The sequence below is a fragment of the Diadema antillarum genome, unplaced genomic scaffold (genome assembly GCF_040938485.1).
Source record: "Diadema antillarum isolate AM-2024a unplaced genomic scaffold, OU_Dant_1.0 seq00001506_RagTag, whole genome shotgun sequence".
NCBI classification, from domain to species: domain Eukaryota; kingdom Metazoa; phylum Echinodermata; class Echinoidea; order Diadematoida; family Diadematidae; genus Diadema; species Diadema antillarum.
The window spans coordinates 308,843-328,415 of NW_027272240.1; the positions used below are offsets into that span (position 1 = coordinate 308,843).

Below are 19,573 nucleotides of genomic sequence, written 5' to 3' on the forward strand. Positions count from 1 at the left end.
AAAAACAGTTATAAAACGGATTTACGCAATAGCAAGATCGAACATGGCCTGCGGAGATAATAGAGGTAAATGTGAGGAGGATTCAGGAAAGAGTGGAGATGGGGATATCCTGAGATTTCTGGGAGTAGGAAACCGTTTCCTCATCCTCCTCATCCTCCTCATCCTCCTCCTCCTCCTCCTCCTCCTCCTCCTCCTCCTCCTCCTCCTTCATCAGTCTACCAACCACCTGGCCTCGCCCTGTATCCAGGGCCGCGCGTGATTTGTGGCCCGCAATGACCTCCGCTGTCACTGGAGCCGATAGGCGAGTTAGGCCCGTGACATTTGGGGTCATCCCGTTGCTCTTAAAACACGGCTCGGCTCTGGCGCTATCGCAAGCGAGAGCCGCGGCCCTGCATCTGTTTTTCCCTACCGACCGACACAAGGCTGGATGTATTGTATTATAATGAGAGTCTTCTGGTGTCTGCCATCCGTAAAGGAAAGGGATTGCCACTGCCCGTCTCGTGTACACTTGCACTTGGTGTACACAACGCGCTGAAGTTCATGTACCAGACTCCCTAAGCGGATGCCTCGAGGAAGAGCATACTAGTAGCCATAATAGCGTTCTAAATTTCACACTGTGTGGTATACATTCGTCAAAGCATCGAAACCGCTGAATTAATACACGTAGGACTAGGAGCTGTATTTGTCTTGCCCTTTCTCTCTCTCTGTGAATGGGGATGCCCTTACTCCCTGCTGCGTAAGTAGGTAAGGATCCGAGAATAAGATGCTTGCCTACCACTGAGTGTATGGATGTGTGTATGTGTGTATATTAATATTATGTGCAATACATGTATGTGTATACACGGTATTTATCATAGTGGGTACCGTTGATAATATTACTGTATGAGTGGGCGTCTTTCCTTTATGTAGTCGCATATGCTTCTATTCAAAAGTGTGACCTTTGCTAGTGGGCCATACATTTTCGGGCTTCACATCATCAATAAGACAATGTTATTATACCGTCGTCAATTATGCGCAGTTATATTGCTTTCCCCTCGATTGCCATTTTCAGAATGATCAGAGAAACTGTCAAAGGGCCAACATTGTGATGGGTGAATCTGCTAATTTTTGACATAAATAATTGTTATCATAGTCCAGTTGTAATCACATTGCTGTCTATCTTCTCACTATCTGAGTTGTGCTATGTTGTTGAATGTCTACGCCAACGATATCCTATCGAACACGATTTTAACAGGGATATATTTTGTGCAAAGACAGATTTTAACTCCTTTGAGGTACTTCGCTTTCATTTCCTATTGTGAACCACAAATCCCACAATATTTTAAGTTTCCTTATAGCGCAATATCGGATACAGCATTTGTACAAACATGTCCAACCCTTATGGCTGTTTACTTTAAGTAGCTCGAGAAAGAACACAATATAAAACAAAAATGTCGGACTTTACTGGCTGAGCATCAGTAACGTATGGAGATGTTCACTTTCATATGGATTAATAAAAAAAAAACAACACTCGAGCGACGTAATCATAAAACAATGAGAAATTCTGCTGACTCTATGATGTGAGCAATTAGGCCTACCGTTTAATGTTAATGAACCTTTACTATAAAGTCGGTACATTCTTACTTATTACTATGCTATATATTATAAGGCCTATGTATAAAGATGAGTTGGACCGTAGGATGAAATAATGCCTTAGTAAAGGATGAGACAGTTCCGTGAAAACGTGCAAAACTTTTACAATTCTTCAGCATTCTTATTGATAGAGGTCCGCTTTTGAGGAAAAGTCTTTGTGTGATCGTAGTCTGTCATATTTAGCAAACACGAACATAATCATGTCTGTGGGCTTTGACGTTTGATGTATGAATTGATCTAGGCGTTTTTTAACTGTCTCATCTCCTTCCTCCCTATTTTTTGTTCCCTCTTTTTTCCCACTTCCTTTTGCTTTCTCTCTTTCCCTTCTTTCCTCATTTTCCCATACTCTTTGCCCTTGTAAGCACTTCACCCCCTCTTTCCCGTTTCCTCTTAGGTACCCATGATAGCACAAACATATAATCCTTTGAGTGGGTACCTTCCTTTTTTTCGCAGAATGTATAAATGTGTTTGTATATTACATTCCTCTTCTTGTACTGATCATAGATATGAACATGTTATTCTTTGCTGCCGTGTATTCGATAAAATTGTCAAATTTCACATCCAAAAAAGGTCTATTTCTTTGTACATTCTGTTGAAAAGAAAGTAAAAATAAATTTGAATTGAATTGAAATGAATGGAATAATTGAAATTGCACTTTTGTTGAAATCACGTGGAAATGATTTTGTTTGACTGCTTGTAATGAGTTAACATCTTGTCATGTTGGGATCTGAAAGCAAATTTGCCCTCATCAAATGACAGTCTACTATCCTCATTGGTACTTGCCCCTCAGTACCCCTCACTTCCAATTTACTAAGATGAAGATTGATTTCATTGGTCTTTTTACAGGATTAGAGGATAAATTGTTTCCCTTTAAAACCAAGAAACAAGAAATCTAACGATTAAAATATGAACGGGCTATGCGTTGTTTCATTCTACTGTGTTACTATAGGCCTATATAATTGTTTTATATCTTTGTTACTTTGCCTTCTCTCCATTCCTTCTTTCCAACACTATTTCAGACAGGTTAGATTGTATTAATAAGTAACAAGCTAATGCGAAGTACATGTAGCAACATAAAAGAAATCAACAGATCAGTAAGATAAAGTCGAAATGTAATGGGTATGAAGCATGACCATCGGGCGACAGGGGATTTATGACGTCATGTCTTGAGAGGACACAAGGGTAACTTCGATGTCTCGGTGACTCACGTGACAGTGGTGTCAATCATGTACCAGTAATTTTAATTTCATTAAAGGGACATGCCCAACGATTTTTTTAAAGGGACATGCCCAACGATTATATGATTTCACATCAATAATTTATGTAGTGTATACATCGATAGTGCCATGTATAGATTTGTAAGATTTATTTTGGGCCTCGAGTAGATAAACTTTAACTCTGAAAAACCCAAGACAAAATACACTGAGCAAGGATGATGACACTGAAACTTACATATTCCAGTAATGCAGCAATGTAATATAACTTCAATACCATTCGCTTAGCAATGTTACCTGTGCACAATCTATGCAAGTTATCTTCTTTTTTTTTTGTCCTGCTTCCTTGAACAATAAATCATGCATTTCTTTTTTAATGTGAAGCTGCTATGTCATCATCCTCGTTCATTGTGTTTTGTTATGAATTTTGAAAACATTCTTATTCCTCATCTTATAATCACTATAAGTTCTGAAACTCCGATGTCCCCATGCAGTACAACCAATTTACGGATGTTCAAATGCAAAAGTCTGAAAATCATTAATTTTTGAAACTCTCCTTTAATTTTGCTTCCGTTTAAAATTTGTCTGACGCCATTATTTTGATTTGTACAATACGTCATAACATGGCATGTTAACATCACATAACATGACGACCCAGAGTTACAGGAGAATTAAAGTGTCTCTCAAATGAGAATATCCAGTTACTCTCATTTATTGATATAATTCTATGCTGTGATTCTGAACTGTGACATTTATGAGACCAGAAACGCATGAGAAGGTGATTTTGAAGTGTCCGGGGGTCAACGTAATGAAAGATTTGTTTTCCCCATGCACCCGAGTACGATATACATATTATTCTATTGCAGTCATGTTGAAGTTCCTTTCGCTTCACTGCCTTATTTCAAAACAACCCACTCTCACAGTGATTTCTTCTATGGAGAATAATTATTGTCGGTAAACGTTGTTTATACAATGTAGCGGGTTTACGGCAATGATCTTCAAAGTCAGGTATCTAGAGGATATTGTCTCAACTCTAGACAGTGGGATTATACTCCTTAACGGAGGGGTACCCCCCCCTTTTTTTTTAAAGGAAAGTGTTTGAACTTTTTGTTTTCGTTTTGTTTTGGTTTTTTTTTTTTTTGTAGGTGACATTCGAAATCATTCAAATTCTTTATCTCCCTCGTCAGATCCAGATCCAGGATACATCCAAAATGGAACGAAATGCGAAAGAAACCAGACACGCTCTGACGATGGAGGAAGGTCGAGGTAAACCGTCTTTGGCCGAGATGTGCACGGGCGAGCGTACCAGTCGTCGAGTCTGCTGTAAACGCGTCCTGCCCTGGGTTCTCTTCACCTTCTTCATCTCACTGACTGTTGTTCTTTTGGTTCTTTTTCTGGTCTTTGAAGGTTGGTCGCTAGGGCAAGCCTCTGTTTATATAAGTCAGGGTATTGTCTTTCTAATTACCATAGTCGGAAATATATTGAATATGAATAGTGTTTGTGCCATAACATTGCTATGTTACAATATTTTGTTTGCATTCTATAGCAAGTAGGCCCTACTGTTAGAAGTGTATGTTTGTATTATCGACATCATTATTATCAATGATCAAAATATGTACAGTGGTACATAGATGAATATAACATAAATACATTATATTGGTGGTGCACGTACACACGTACTGCTTTGGATCATGTATTCTTTTCTTAATGGAAATAAATGAACAATTGAATTGAATCGAATAATATTCTCAAAAATAATATTGGTGATGTCATCATCGAAATGTAGAAACCAAATATTATCAGAGCGGTAATTTTGTCCGAGGAAAGTTTTGTAACAGGCGGAAAGTAAGTCAGTTGCTGCAGCATGACTGTATATATCGTTTGTAACTAAGAATAAATGGTAAATATGCTAACTTTGTATTTCACTGCGGTTATTCACCTGAATTGAGGTAGAAACTTGCGACAAATGTTGAGTATTTTGCTCGATATTTTTAGATTGACTGCATAGCTAGATGATGTTGCCAGAATAAATCACAAAGCGAGGGAGTGGGTAGGTTTGATGTTTATTCGAAAAAAAAAGAAGAAGAAGTGCATTGTCTGCTAAAAACAGTCCACACATTCACTTGCGTCTTATTAGCTCTTTATTTTACTCGGCAGGCAGAACAATATGGGTCAAAATGCAGAGCAACTGAAAACATGACACCTGTTTACCTTGCATCTTGTGTCCACATTGTTATACTTTCGGAGTCACATTCATGTAATACGAACCTTTTACACCTGATAGGAGGTTTCAAATTTTAGAAAACAGGTGATTTTTTTTTTTTTTTTTTTTTGTCTCGCAGTCTTTCGGCACTCTTCCGAGTTAACATCGGCATGATCGGCGTGTAGTAGCTCCATCCATCAAAATTCTTAAGAATCTATCAAACTTCGTTTGTAGACACTTTGCCCCCCCCCCCCCCCGTGTGTATCATCATATTTATTAGCTTTTGTTACATTTTTTCCCTTCATGTGTTTCTTTCGTCAACAGATTACAATATACATCAGAGGGAAAGTGTTACGTCAGGTAATTTGCATGTTCATATTATTCATAAAAACTAGGCCTATTTAGTCTGCATATTGGAGAATCTACATTTCAGATTTTCAGAGGTGTGAACACTTTGTTATACTTGGGAAAAGAAATTTGATCACTATGAATGCGAGCCACCGAGTTTGGTTTTATTGTTTGTGCGATTTTTCTACAATGTTCAGCTGAGCCATACACAGTGTTCGGGTTTTTGCTTTGTTCTTGTTTTTGTCGAGTGTCGCGAAAGAAAACATAGACCTAAAGAAAAAGTATATACATAACGGGTATAGCATGGTGATAAAAATTCATCGTGTGCAATAAAGAAGGTACCTGGGCTTTCCTCAAAAGTACATTTCAGCAAACAAGGGTTACAGGGGTTGACCCCATCCATGAGCCAAGAGTTGATGACGTGACGACCCATCCATCCATTCTGCAAAACAAACTAGTTGAAACCCTACTTTTAACCCTCAGTTTTTTTTTAAATGCTGCCGTATAATATTTACATCTTGGGATCATCTTGACGCTGATCTTGTGTGGAAAAAAATGGTGCAACCGACAATGCTTGAAGTATGCTATACCAATCACAGTACCCCATAATCATAAAAGAGCTGAGCGTGCATTGAAGAGGTTATTCCGGCTAAATGAGATCACATCACTTTGTTTTAAGCAAACGGGAAAATATCATTATGTGACGTGCGTGCACCCAAAGCGGTGCAGTAAAACTGAAGCGTTAAGATTAAATGCATTGATATAATGACTCATTTCACTTTAAAAGCTGTTTAAACATGGATTTTTCAAGAATAACATAAGTTGAGTATCATTGACATGGTACCAAATGGCTTGTCACCGTTTTTGCACTAGTGTATATAGCCGTGTACTATAACCACGCATTCATGCACGACATGCCAATATAATTGCATGCACTTCTATTTACATCGTAACATGATTCTCAACCATTCATTATCATGCACTAGATGCATTTCGACTGTATAATTAGCCTTGCAATTTCATTCATCGTGGCCAAAGATTGAGAAAAGGGTGATTAAGTACACATATATTTGATAAGGCGTAAAATATCTAATAATATTGCCCTCGGGTTCATGTAGGCCTGATGGTGCCTCCAAGATCTTGTATTCTCTACAAGCATTCGTAATTCGTATGTCATGATACTTGAATGCTTTCTTTCCCTAGATCCAAACTCGCCACCCGTGATTTCCACTTCATCGTCGCCATCGGCGCTGTGCATTCAGCAAGTTGTCGAGCCGCACCCCGGCATCGATCTCAGGGTGTCGGGTGGGCGCCCGACCGACATCGAGTCTTGGCCGTGGATGGCCTCGCTACGGGACCAGCACGGCTCGCACATGTGTGGAGCGACGCTCATTGGCGATCGATGGTTGCTGACGGCTGCTCATTGCCTGTAATGCGTTTCACCAATGTCGTAAAACATTTGACGATGATATTACTATAATATACCTTTTTCGACTTTGCAATGATAACACGTTAATTTATTATAAACGTTCTTTTTCCCACTTAGTTTGATAATGGCTCTTGACTGTTCATGAATAGTTTTGACCAAACACTTCGATGGTGAAATTAAAGAGTCATGATAGTCGTGTAGCTGTCTCTTTATGTATATAAGAAATATATTTCTTCTTCTTCTTCTTCTTCTTCTTCTTCTTCTTCTTCTTCTTCTTCTTCAAGCGATCATAGGTGACAAAGGTGGCGCTATTACTACTATGTACAAGAAAGGCAATCTTGAATCTCTGGCAACCAGACACTGCGTCATTTTGATGCAGACAAAATAACCCGGCTGACGTTTATGCCACATTTACACGTATGCCTCACTGGAAGAACTCTGTCGACAATGGCACTGGTCACATGATGGTTAGGCCTATTGTGTAGGAGCTCACAAGAGGTTTCAGTCACATTGGCCCGAATTCACGAAGGTGGTACAATTTTTGTCCATGGTTTAAACCATGGACAAAGACCGTATTTTTGTATGGGGCGCAAAGTGTCGCATGGCCTAGTTCGTTACGAAATCAGTCATTTCGTCGACGAAATGATCATTTCCTAACGAAATGACAACATTTCGTCGACGAAATGAACGACGAAATGACTGATTTCGTAACGAAATAGGCCATGCGACACTTGGCGCCCCATACAAAACTACAGTCTTTGTCCATGGTTTAAAGGGACTGTACAGTACTAGTTGAGGTGGGGATTCATGTTTTGAACATTCTTAAGTGAGATAATGAGAAACCTCTTATGAGATATGAAAGAGCATGTGGTTTTAAGAAGGATTCAGCGTTTATTTGATGAAAATTGGTTTTCAAATGGCTGAGATATCCAAAAAAAAAAGTGATGATGATAATAAAAGGCGACATGCCACAACTTTATTAGGATCTCTTTGTTTCACCTTGTTTTTGGATATCTCAGCCATTTCAAAACCGATTTTCATCGAATAAACTTTTGATACCCCAGAGAACTGCATGCTCTTTGACATCTCATAGAGTGGTTTCTGAATATCTCGCAAAATGTTAAAAGCTAAATCCTCACCTAGACCAGAACTGTACACAGCCTTTAAACCATGGACAAAAATTGTACCACCTTCGTAAATTTGGGCCATTGTGCTGTAGCACCAAAGTAGGAAGAGTCAAAACACATTACAATCAGAGTCATGTGAAGAGCATACTGTGATCTGTTTAACCGTTTCGCCACCAGGATGGCCGTTGTGTTTCCCATCGAGGTACAGTTGCTAGTATCTGTAAGTACCGATAAAATCCCGTCCATAAAACTTAAAATTAATTATCTTGAGCTCATATTTTTGAAATATAATTACGTGCATATTTCCTTGTTGCTGTAGTGAAAACGAATCTTCGCGCGAACTTGGCTCCGTCGTGATGGGCGACACTTCCCTCGCCGAGAACTCCAGCAGCCACGTGACGAGGAACTCGTTTCGGATCTACATGCACGATGAGTTCGATGCGGCGGCGTTCACCAACGACATCGCCGTCGTCCGCTTTGACCCACCCGTAATGACGTCGTCTGGGGTTTCCCCGGCGTGCCTCAATGACGACGCGAGGGAGATGGAGTTATTCACTACGTGCTACGTGCTAGGCTGGGGAAAGACATCCTTTTCCGGTAAGGACGATCCCTGGATTAATTTGGACGTCTTTCATCATATGATAATCCATTTTATCTTCCTTTGTTTATTTTCTAATAGCGACTGTTACACTATCGATGCGTGGAGGCCTTACTAACAAAAAGACTGTTAACATAATCCCTATACAGTTTTCTGGTTTTATAATCACTACACTATTGCTACTGCCGCTAATATCACTACAACTGTTGTTGTTACTACGAATAATTATGATTTTGATGGAGAAGGCCCAGCTAATAAATTGTATCACTGTTTGTAATAATAATTTATGATTGTGACGGTAACAATAGTTCGTCTTTATTGCCCTAGAGTGCTTTTTAATGACACAATGAAAAAGTGAGAGAAAAAATGAATTACAGGTGTATGTGACCATCGAGGAGGTGTGGAATATTGATACGATGCGACACAAAGCAAGCATAATGAGAGTCCAGCCTAGAAAGTTAATTTAGATAATCAAGAGAGTAACAATAGCCCGAGTTCTGTTTCTATATACTCTTTCTGTTCCCTTCATTGTTTCCCTTACCAAACACTAAGACCTTTGCTTGTTTTGTTTGTTTGTTTGTTTGTTTGTTTGTTTGTTTGTTTGTTTGTTTGTTTGTTTGTTCATTTTCCATCTTAGAAGATGGCTGGATAGCCCATATCCAGCTATGCTAAGCTGGTCTTCCATGGGGTTCAGTTAGATGTGAGGTGTGACCACTTCACCGGGTTAAACACCCTTCTCTTTTCGATGAATGAATGAAGCGGGATCTTTTACGTGCATGAGTTGTTACTCTCTCATACACGGGACCTCCATTTTATGTCCTATCTGAGATGGACAGAGTGTTTTGCCTCTTGCTAGAGGGGACGATATGATTACACACAACATTGCTCAGTCCAGACTCGGGTTCGAACCCGGGCCGCTTGGGTCGGAGGCAGACGCGCAACCGACTGAGCCAACTCACCGCCCTAACCTCTATCTTATTTTTCACCTTCTTTTGACTTTTAAATCTGCAATGGCTATACCTTTGCTGGTCTTTCAAGGTGTAATTGATCTTGCATAGCATGTTTTCATTTTTGTCAAGTTCCCTTGAGAAGCAAGGCTCATTATAAATACACGCTAACTTTGTTTCGCGTTTAGGTCATCACAAGTCTCGCGAAGTCACGCCAACCTCGATCGGCTTCCCGTAATGTTGCCGTCAGCCTGCAGAGGCAGTCACCAGATCATGAGGAAAACCGTTTTCCTATATAATTACGAATAAATGGATCTCGTGTCTGTTTGTTTATGCCCTCCCGATCACATGAAGATCTGTCCCTCGGATAGGAAATAAAATGGAGGCCCCGTGTATGAGAGAGTCACAACTCATACAAGTAAAAGATCTCGCTTCGTTCATTCATCGCAAAGAACAGCGTGTTTAACCCGGTGAAGTGGTTCCGCCTCACATCCAACTGAACCCCATGGAAGACCAGCTAAGCATAGCTAAATATGGGATATCCAGCCATCTTCTCAGATGAAAATGAACCAAAATACAGACAAACAAACAAACAAACAAACAAACAAGATGTCACGACCTCCGGCTTCTGTTTAACATCACATAATATCTCTTCCCTTGAGGCAACATTGGCAGTCATGATATTTTTATTCTCCCTCCCTGTAGAGTACACCTACCCTTTCTCTTTTCTCCAGGCCTGAGACGAGGTTCTATAGGAGTACTAGGACAATTACCCCCCCCCCCGACAATCACCCTTACTCTTCCCCTTCCCCTAATCCTAATCCTTATCCTGATCCTAATCCTAACCCTAACCCAAACTCTGACAACCCTGACCCTGTCTGTACTCTAACCCTATCACTAACCAGTATTTAGCGGTGGGGGGGGGGGGGGGGGGGGGGGGGGAGGGGCACTGTAATTGTCGTGGGGGGGGGGTAATTGTCCTGATACCCTGAGAGACTTCTGGAAACGTGCTACATTCGTATACAAATATCTTTCCTCCTTATCCTCCTCCTCCTCTTCCTTTCCTCCTCCACCTCATCTTCTCCTCCCTCTGCTCCACCTCCTGATGATACTGTCATACTACTGCTACTTCCTAAAATACTAAGACAATCTCCACTGATCAACACAATATTACTCTCATAGACGATAACCTTTTAATTGTTCTTTTTGTTTTGTGTGTTGTTGCCACACTTCATCATTCTTAGCTTTCGTTTCTTCATTTTTTTTTTTCTATTTGCGCTTTACCTTCTTTTCCCCCTCGTCCTCTCCTTATCCTTCCACCCTGTCTTGTTTACCATACTCGCAGTATGCCCTGTATAATAATGCAGTCTGATAGCAATGCTAATAACAACACGAAAATGTCTTGTTCCTGTTATTGTTCTTATTCATGTCTTTTGATATTCTTCTCCTTTGCCTAATCTTCCTCTATCTCCTGTTATTATATAATCACTGATATTATCATCTTTACAGTTGTTACGTTGTTGTTGTTGTTGAAGTTGATGATAACTATGGCCTCGGCGGAACTGGGAACCAAATAATACCCTGACTTGTGTAAACTGACATGTTAAAAACTAACCGATGATAATGTTAACCTTTTTTCAGATTTCGGCTCCACGATACTCCAAGAAGGGAGGGTACCTCTCGTACCTCTGGATGAGTGCACGGAAGCCTATGCCGACAGACACCACCTGAGTGATCACGTGATCTGTGCGGTGTCGTCCGATGCCCAGGTCGACACCTGTAAGGTATCTATCAGAACTCGATTATTTATATATGCAGACCTTCCAAGTTGGAATGACAAAGTAATGCTAATAGGGAGCTTTAGATTTTCATGATGCGGACGTTCGGGGGGGGGGGGGGGGGGAAGGACATGTTCTGCGGATGCGCAAAATCGCTTATCAAAATCGATCTATCGAATGCTCGGTATATATGATATCTCGCGTCTTCTGGGTTTTCACCACGCGTTCTGGGCTATTTTTGCGTTCGCTCAATACATTCACGACGCAGAGAGCTACTGTATTTGATGCACTGATCGTGATATGGGGCGCCATTTTACTTTTTGATAGGTTGCGTCCTCGCGTAATTTAAAGCTACTTTGCAATACGACACAGGCTCTCTGGACCGGCTAATGCAATCTTCGTTTTAAACGTCCACATCGCAAATCTATAAAGCTCCCTAATCAATCGACCGACACCTTTAACTTAATCATCGGATGGAGTACTGGGGACATATTAATAAACTAAGGTATTGGTTGTCACTAACATGAAATGTTACTCTACGTCGTTGTGGTGACATAGAAACATACACAATATGCACATATTTTCGAACAAAGACAGTTGGAATAACTCAACGTCTGATAGTGCATATTAATGAGCAATGATCGATCAGCTAACCAAGTTTAAACCTTTTTGTGCTTTGAAGGGTGACAAGCAGAGAAAACCACATAACCTTATATATTTAGTGCCCAAAGTCACTGGCATAAAAAGAGTTAATCTTCAAAACAATAATGATAATTGAGGATGTGATACCGATTATGTAAAGCAACTTAAACAAGAAATAATGAAATCCAAAGGATTGACCCTTGTCAACTTACTTCTAAAGTATTTTCTTCCAATTTTTTTTCGCTTGTAGTAAAACAACGTTTCAAAATGCATGTGTTCCGATTTGCCACTAGAACAATGCTATTAAAAGCACGCACGCACATGCACACACAGACACGACTCAGAATCTATTAATGGATGTTGTTGCACGCATTCACTAAGTGATCCAAATAACGAAATAAAACAATAGAAATCGTACTGAAATTGGTGTTAAATTTTTTATCTCATTACAAGATATTTACCTCCGGAATTTTCAACTGTCAACGCTACAGCCTTCATCAGCGGCATGACCAGTATTGTATTGAGATCAAAATTAACACCAATTTCATTGGAATTTCCAATACAGATGAGCTCCTACTCTAATACAAATCGTATTGGTTTACAGGTCGAACACATTTGTCATTTTCATCAGTGTGACGAACTTTCTATGTAACAAGATACTAGTAATTAGTTTTTGTCGAGCCCACCGGAGGTGAGGGAAGACTGAGGGATCGCCTGCGGCGTCTGTCCGTCCGTCGTCCGTCCGTCCGTCCGTCCGTCCGTCCGTCCGTCGCGTCGTCTGTCCGTAACGCTACAAAAACTTCAATAACTCTTTACTCTGGGCTTCAATTGCAATCAAACTTCGAGGGAAGAGGAGTCATACAAAGTTTCACATTTTACCATATATGAAGGTCACCTCAAGGTCAAAGCTCACAGGCAGGGGTCAATGAACTTTAGGGCCCAATGTTAAGTTTTTATGGCGCGTTTCTATTATGGGTCATAACTTTTGATCCATAACTCCATTTGTGACCAAACTTGGATGGTAGATGTCCCTTGGGGAGTGGGTGATCATTACAAGGTCAAAGGTCACAAGCAGGGGTCAACGAACTTTTAGAGCCCAATGTTAGGTTTTTATGGCACGTTTCTATTATGGGTCATAAGTTTTGATCCATAATTCCATTTGTAACTAAACTTGGATGGTGGATGTCCCTTGGGGAGTGGATGGTCACCACAAGGTCAATGGTCACAAGCAGGGTCAACGAACTTTTAGAGCCCAATGTTAAGTTTTTATGGCACGTTTCTATTATGGGTCATAACTTTTGATCCATAGTTCCGTTCGTGACCAAACTTGGATGGTAGATGTCCCTTGGGGAGTGGATGGTCACCACAAGGTCAATGGTCACAAGCATGGGTAATCAAACTTTTAGAGCCCAATGTTAAGTTTTTATGGTGCATTTCTATTATGGGTCATAACTTTTGATCCATATCTCCATTTGTGACTAAACTTGGATGGTAGATGTCCCTTGGGGAGTGGATGGTCACCACAAGGTCAATGGTCACAAGCATGGGTCAACAAACTTTTAGAGGCCAATGTTAAGTTTTTATGGTGCGTTTCTATTATGGGTCATAACTTTTGATCCATAGGTCCGTTTGTGACCAAAGTTGGATGGTAGATGTCCCTTGGGGAGTGTGGATGGTCACCACAAGGTCAAAGGTCACAGGCAGGGGTCAACGAACTTTAAGGGCCCAATGTTCAGTTTTTATGGCACGTTTCTTTTTTGCTATAAATTTTTACCTTTTTATATCTCTTTTTATCTGTTATATCCCATTCGCGTACAATTTGTTGTACGCGAATGGGCGAGACACATTATAGCACTTGCCTTGTTATTTGCTTTATTTGATGCATCATCAGTATATCGTGATATTGAGCACCGAAAGGTGGACCTGTGCGTTATACAAGTAGCCACTCTATTATCAAAATCAAAATATTTCATGAAGTGATTGAATGTGATTCTTGTGGACAACACTCGACAGTTTTTATTGTTTTATTGTTTGCAAATTATATTTTGTATGTTTTTTTTCTGTTTGTTTGTTGTTATCCATTCAAAGTTTATCCACTTTATCTTTTTGCTGGGCCAGCAATGCTGGAAACGACTTAGTCATTTTCCAATAAGTCACGGTCGTTAGTACTGAACATTGCCTCGATGAATCACTATTGTTATCATAATATCATTGGGTTTCGTTCTTGCATGAATAGGGCGACAGTGGTGGTCCACTGATGTGTCGTGACAACGCCACCAACGCCTGGTCCGTGGTAGGCGTCACCAGTTTTGGCTACGGCTGCAACACGCCTACCAATCCAGCGCCCGGCGTCTACTCGCGAGTGTCGTGGTACTTCTCAACCTTCATCAAGGCAATAGTGGAAGATGACACAGACCAAAGATGACATCACTTCCGGTAAAGGGTGGAGCCGCGCCTTTAAACGCCGTTTATGTCTTGCCTCGAAGCGTATTTTTCTTTTCTGTTTTTTTTTTGTTTCGTCACTCCTGTTCCTTACGGGTACCAAAGTATGCTTCCATTCATTAATTTTGATAAGAAAATAGTATTGTGAGCAGCCGTGTAGACTGCATGGCATTTCGTATCAAGAAAGATAAGATACATTAACACGTAAAGCGGTTGTAAATATATGACTAGATATAATCATTATCTCTTTTATGTGGTTATCAAGTGTTAGTTTAATTCATTTCAAATACTAATCAAGTAACATTGTAGAGAAATATGTGTGATTTTTGGCCACATTTTACTACAGGCTCCCTCCACTCTCTGTGATTACGGAGAGCCCCTGAGGTAAACATTAAATTCGTCACCTAGCCCAGGCATGATGCCATTGATATCTATCCATTTTATCTATGAATGTATTTATCTATTAGTGTGTATCTATCTGTCTACACTTCTTTCTTTTCTTGTTTCTTTGTGTCTTTCCTTCTTTCTTTGAACTCAATTTTGAAATGCAGTTGTGGAGTCAAACATTCCCTAAAGAATGTTATTAAGTAAATTATATTGTATGACAAGCATTTCTGAATATAGAAAATTCTACATAATTAGCATCGCTATGGAATCAATGACAAAGCAGCCACTGAATAAGGGTAACATTCACTTTTTATGCTGACGCCAAATGTAAAACCACCTCTCAGTGTTTAATGCATGCATCTCGAGTATTAAGGTTAGTGTATGAGGCACTGAACGCAGCGGGTAATAAAAATGCACGATGTACTCTTTTTGAACAAAAAGAAAAATGACCGAAATGGAAAAAAAAAACGCTTGTGTCATGTTGACTATGTGTACATAGTATACTCGCATGCTTATGCATATATGCATTTAATTTTTCCCTGTTGTTTGTAAAATGCTGTTAAAACTGGGTTTTTTTTTCAAGTAAATGTGTATCAGAGCGCTGTTCAAAGCAATATTATAGAACATCGTTGTATTGTAATAGACATACCGCAGTGCCTTTGTATAAAGTTACAGAAACAAAAGAAAACACTAAAAAGCAGACAAGAGTGTCAAAATACGTGGTATGCTGTGCTATGTTGCCTGTTGTATAGGCAATTGGGACGTGCATTCGAAAGTGCAAGAAACCTGAATCAAGATTTGTCAAAAGTATCTAGTGTGAACACATTTTTTATGACGTCACGCATGCTCTTTGTCATCAGCACTCAGTAATCCATCCAAACTTAACCCTGTTATAGTTGTACAGTTTTAATCCCACTCAGGTGTTACAAGTGCCTCAGTCCAACAGATGGGCCATTGTGACAAAGTTAGAGATATAGGAGATTAAGTAATCTCTATTATTAATCTTCATTCGGCAATTAGTTTCCAGACATCATTCTGTGCAAATTGGAGACGAAAGCGCTCCAGTCAGTCGGCAAACTATATAAGCACAGGAAGAGTTTAGGTCTGAAACTGAAAAAGGTTGATTACCCCCCTCCCAACGTAGTCTCAAATTGAAATTGTCAGATTTCCTCAATATGCATGGAGTAATTCTTATTCCAGAGTGTTGATGCATATATCGTGTTGGACTGTGTTGGACTGTGTGACGTTTCAAATGAATGACTCCCTCAATTTTATTTTCCAGCATCGTTGTAGTAATAGAGAATTATTTCTTTGCCGATAACCTGGATGATCTGAGCAGTATACTCTTCTAGATCAGTGTAATAGTTTGATCGATGATTTCTCAACAATGTGTCGGCGGTCCCTGATAATTTTGAAAGATAAATCTAAGCAAAGTTCACGCTCATGTACGTACTTTTTGGTCTGTTTTAGTCTTAGTTTTGTTTTGCTGTATTTTGCACAAGATTCCGAGAAATTGTGCACAAGATTCCGAGAAATTGTAATTAGTATGATAGAAACGACAGATCAACAGCAGAGAAATACAGTGTACTACTCAAATCTTGAATTTCACTCCTACACTTGTAGATCCATGCATGAGTATATTCACAAGAAGTTTTCGATATCTTGGTGGAATGGGGCATTGTTAGTGGTAATGTGTACAAAACTTGCGGGCTGAATTCATCTGCATGTTCGTTCGTATGCTTTGTTTTGATTTTTTTTTTCTGTTTGTTTGTTTTGAAATTTCATAGGCGCACATGAACTGATGCGTGCGTATTGTTCTGGACAGACATTTACCGACAAAATGCGTTATTTGCTGCACATGACTATTGTAATCTCTGTTATCCGCTGTCAGTATGTTGATATGTTGTACAGAATCGTTGTTGTTGTTGTTGTTGTTGTTGGACTTGAGGACTCTATGCATTGTCTTTTTGTATATACATGTATCTTATACTCTTGTTATATTGTGAATGCGAAATAAACAAAAGGAAACAAAACGTGTGTACTAATTGCCTTGCTCCATTCTGTCCTTGTAAAAAGACAACAGCTTGTACACTCTCGCAACCTTTGAACTCGTGTAATATACTTATTGCAATTCCACCTTATGATCAAGCTGAAGTAAAACAAACAACAAACAAACAAACAAACAAACAAACAAACCAAAATGTGTGGAATTTAGTCGGACGAACAGAGTGGTAGAGTTCACAACAATTTCGTACACAAACTGATGGAAGTTATCGAAATTCACACCTTCGTCACGCTTAGTGATATTGTTTGCAACCTCATGAATATTATGCAAATTAGCCGAGGTTGAATAATGATATCATCAACTCACAACCTTCCTGTTCGTTTGTACGTCGAATTATGATAAATATCATGCCCTTGATTTTGACAATCTATCAACTCAAAACTCTTCAATCTAAATCCCATTATCATGCATTAAGTTGCCGCGAGTACACATGTACTCATCATTTGGTCAACAGTTTAGAACAAAAACCCTCTCCCCTACTAATGCCAATAGTACAGTACTACATTGTATAGAGTATTGCAACAACACATGTATAAAGGTACAGTGTATATACACACACACAAAAAAAAAAATGTTGCAATGGCCTATGTTTTGCCCTTTAGATTTCCATGCCAAAAGAAATAAACTAGGACTGGTGAAAACCGATGCGCTGGCATGGCTGGCAGAAAATTTATGAGACCACGTCATGGCACTTATCACTTCATGAAATTTGCACAATTATGCGGATGCTAGTATACTGTCCTCGTATCGCTATTTTCTGGAATTCTTTAAAGGACAAGTCCACCTTCATATACATAAGGATTGAGAGAATGCAGCAATATTAGTAGAACACATCAGTGAAAGTTTGAAGAAAATTGGACAATCCGTTCAAAAGTTACGAATATTTTAAGTATCTGCGCAGTTACCGCTGGAAGAGAAGACTACTACAGTGTATGATGTCACATGCGTACAACTATATAATGAAAATAAAAAGAGAATTTCACAAAACTGTACTTTTTGAATAAAGTGCACAGCTCTTCGACTTGCTACTGACGTATGTTAAGGGTTATATTATTTCCTCTGCCTTCTGAAAGAGAGAAGTCGAGGGTTCTTTTGTTATGCGAGAAAAATGGAAATATGTTGAATTTTCTTTATTCTTTCTTTATATCGTTGTACTCATGTGACATCACAAGCTATAGTAGTCTTTTCATTCAGCCGTGACTGAGCAGAAACTTCATCATTGTCCGATTTTGCTCAAACTCTCACTAATGTGTTCTACTAATATTGCTGCATTCACTCAACCCACATGTCTATGAAGGTGAACTTGTCCTTTAATTTCCATTACCAAAGACAATGCTGCTAGACATGATTCAACATGACGTAGCGTTACGTCACAAAGACGGAACAGCGTCATTGAAAAGTTTGATACATGTATAGAAAGTTTGGGATTTTCATAATTCTAGTTTCCCTATTTTTTGGAAATCTAATATCACTCACAATCACACATATAGCGATGATAATGTCGACGCCCCATAAACTTTCCACTATAGCTGTTCTGTCAATTTAGCTTTTATATCAATTAACTCCATATTTTTTTTTCATCAAGGAAGTTACTGCTTTAATTGTTTCCATTGAGCATTTGTGTGCTTGCCAATGCATGACAATAATAATCATCACATCATCAAATTAACGTGAATATTATCACCCTTTCTTGCCAAAAACGTGTGAACTTTCGTAATTATATCTTCTCTGGACTTTTTTTTCTTGTTTGACATTACGCTGTAAATACAGGCAAAGGCAATATTATGGCATTGAAGTTCTACAGGAAGTAACCGCCATATGGCAGTCCTCTTCAGTATCCTATGAAATACCGACATCAAAACATGACATGGATGACACTTTCATTGCCATGGCGAAAAAATAGTAAAAAAAAAACAACAGTAAAAAAAAAAGAAACAAAACACACACACACACACACACACACACAGAATGAGACACACACACACACACACACACACACCAAAAAAAAAAACAACAACAACAGAGGAAACAGGGGAAGACACGAGACTTTCCGATCCAAAAGAGTTCACATAATTATTCTCGATAATATCAATGTGTATCATGTTTGCACAACACGTTTTCTAGCACTTGTAAAGAATGAGGAAATAAATTTTCGAACGCTGCGGTAGCCAGTCATGTATACTCATGTATACATACTCATGTATACACCTGAGTGCCTTTTAGACCTAGCTCTACTAGCATGCTCAATAAACGCCATCCAGGTATAAAGCAGAGCCTTGCCTTGCTAGTTTTCTTTTTCTTTTTCTTTTTTTTCTTGTTCCACTCGTTGTTGGTCTACCTAAATCCTGGTTCATTGTAAAGTTACGATCACGCACTTACGATCGATTTGGGGAGTTAAAGTTGATTTATTAAACTTTTGATCAATTACACGTTTTGTTTAAAAAAACAAAAACAAAACAAAACAAAAAACAAAAAACAAACACCCGGGCCTGAGAAATGTGTGGAGCAAACGTACATCGTCATTTTTTTTGTTTGTTTTTTGTTGACGTCATGGTCTTCCTGTCTGTCTGTCTGTCTGTCTATAGCTGTTTGTCTGCCTCTCTCTCACTTTCACTCTCTCTCTCTCCCTCTCTCCGCCTCTCTCCTCAATCTCCCCCTCCCTCTAGAAGGAGGGGGTCCATTGTGTAACATTTTTATCATATTTCCTTGTACTGTATATACAATTCCGTCCCAAACCCCAACTCCGACGGCTTTATCAGCA

The 19,573-nt window shown here is 39.4% G+C and overlaps 1 protein-coding gene across 1 annotated transcript; it reads left to right on the forward strand.

Annotated features, from left to right (window-relative positions):
• The first annotated feature begins 4,061 nt into the window (after positions 1-4,061).
• Positions 4,062-14,375, forward strand: LOC139710187 (chymotrypsin B-like). Its single transcript, XM_071622118.1, has 6 exons — positions 4,062-4,253; positions 5,374-5,409; positions 6,601-6,826; positions 8,273-8,550; positions 11,140-11,282; positions 14,155-14,375. The coding sequence occupies exons 1-6, from the start codon at positions 4,097-4,099 to the stop codon at positions 14,341-14,343; spliced, it is 1,029 nt and encodes a 342-aa protein (XP_071478219.1). The 5' UTR covers positions 4,062-4,096; the 3' UTR covers positions 14,344-14,375.
• The last annotated feature ends 5,198 nt before the right edge of the window (positions 14,376-19,573 follow it).

Coding starts and splice junctions, on each gene's coding strand:
- LOC139710187 (XM_071622118.1), top strand. CDS start 4,097: ATGGAGGAAGGTCGAGGTAAACCGTCTTTGGCCGAGATGTGCACGGGC. Junction 4,254..5,373: donor TCTTTTTCTGGTCTTTGAAG/GTTGGTCGCTAG, acceptor TTTCGTCAACAG/ATTACAATATACATCAGAGG. Junction 6,827..8,272: donor CTGACGGCTGCTCATTGCCT/GTAATGCGTTTC, acceptor TTGTTGCTGTAG/TGAAAACGAATCTTCGCGCG.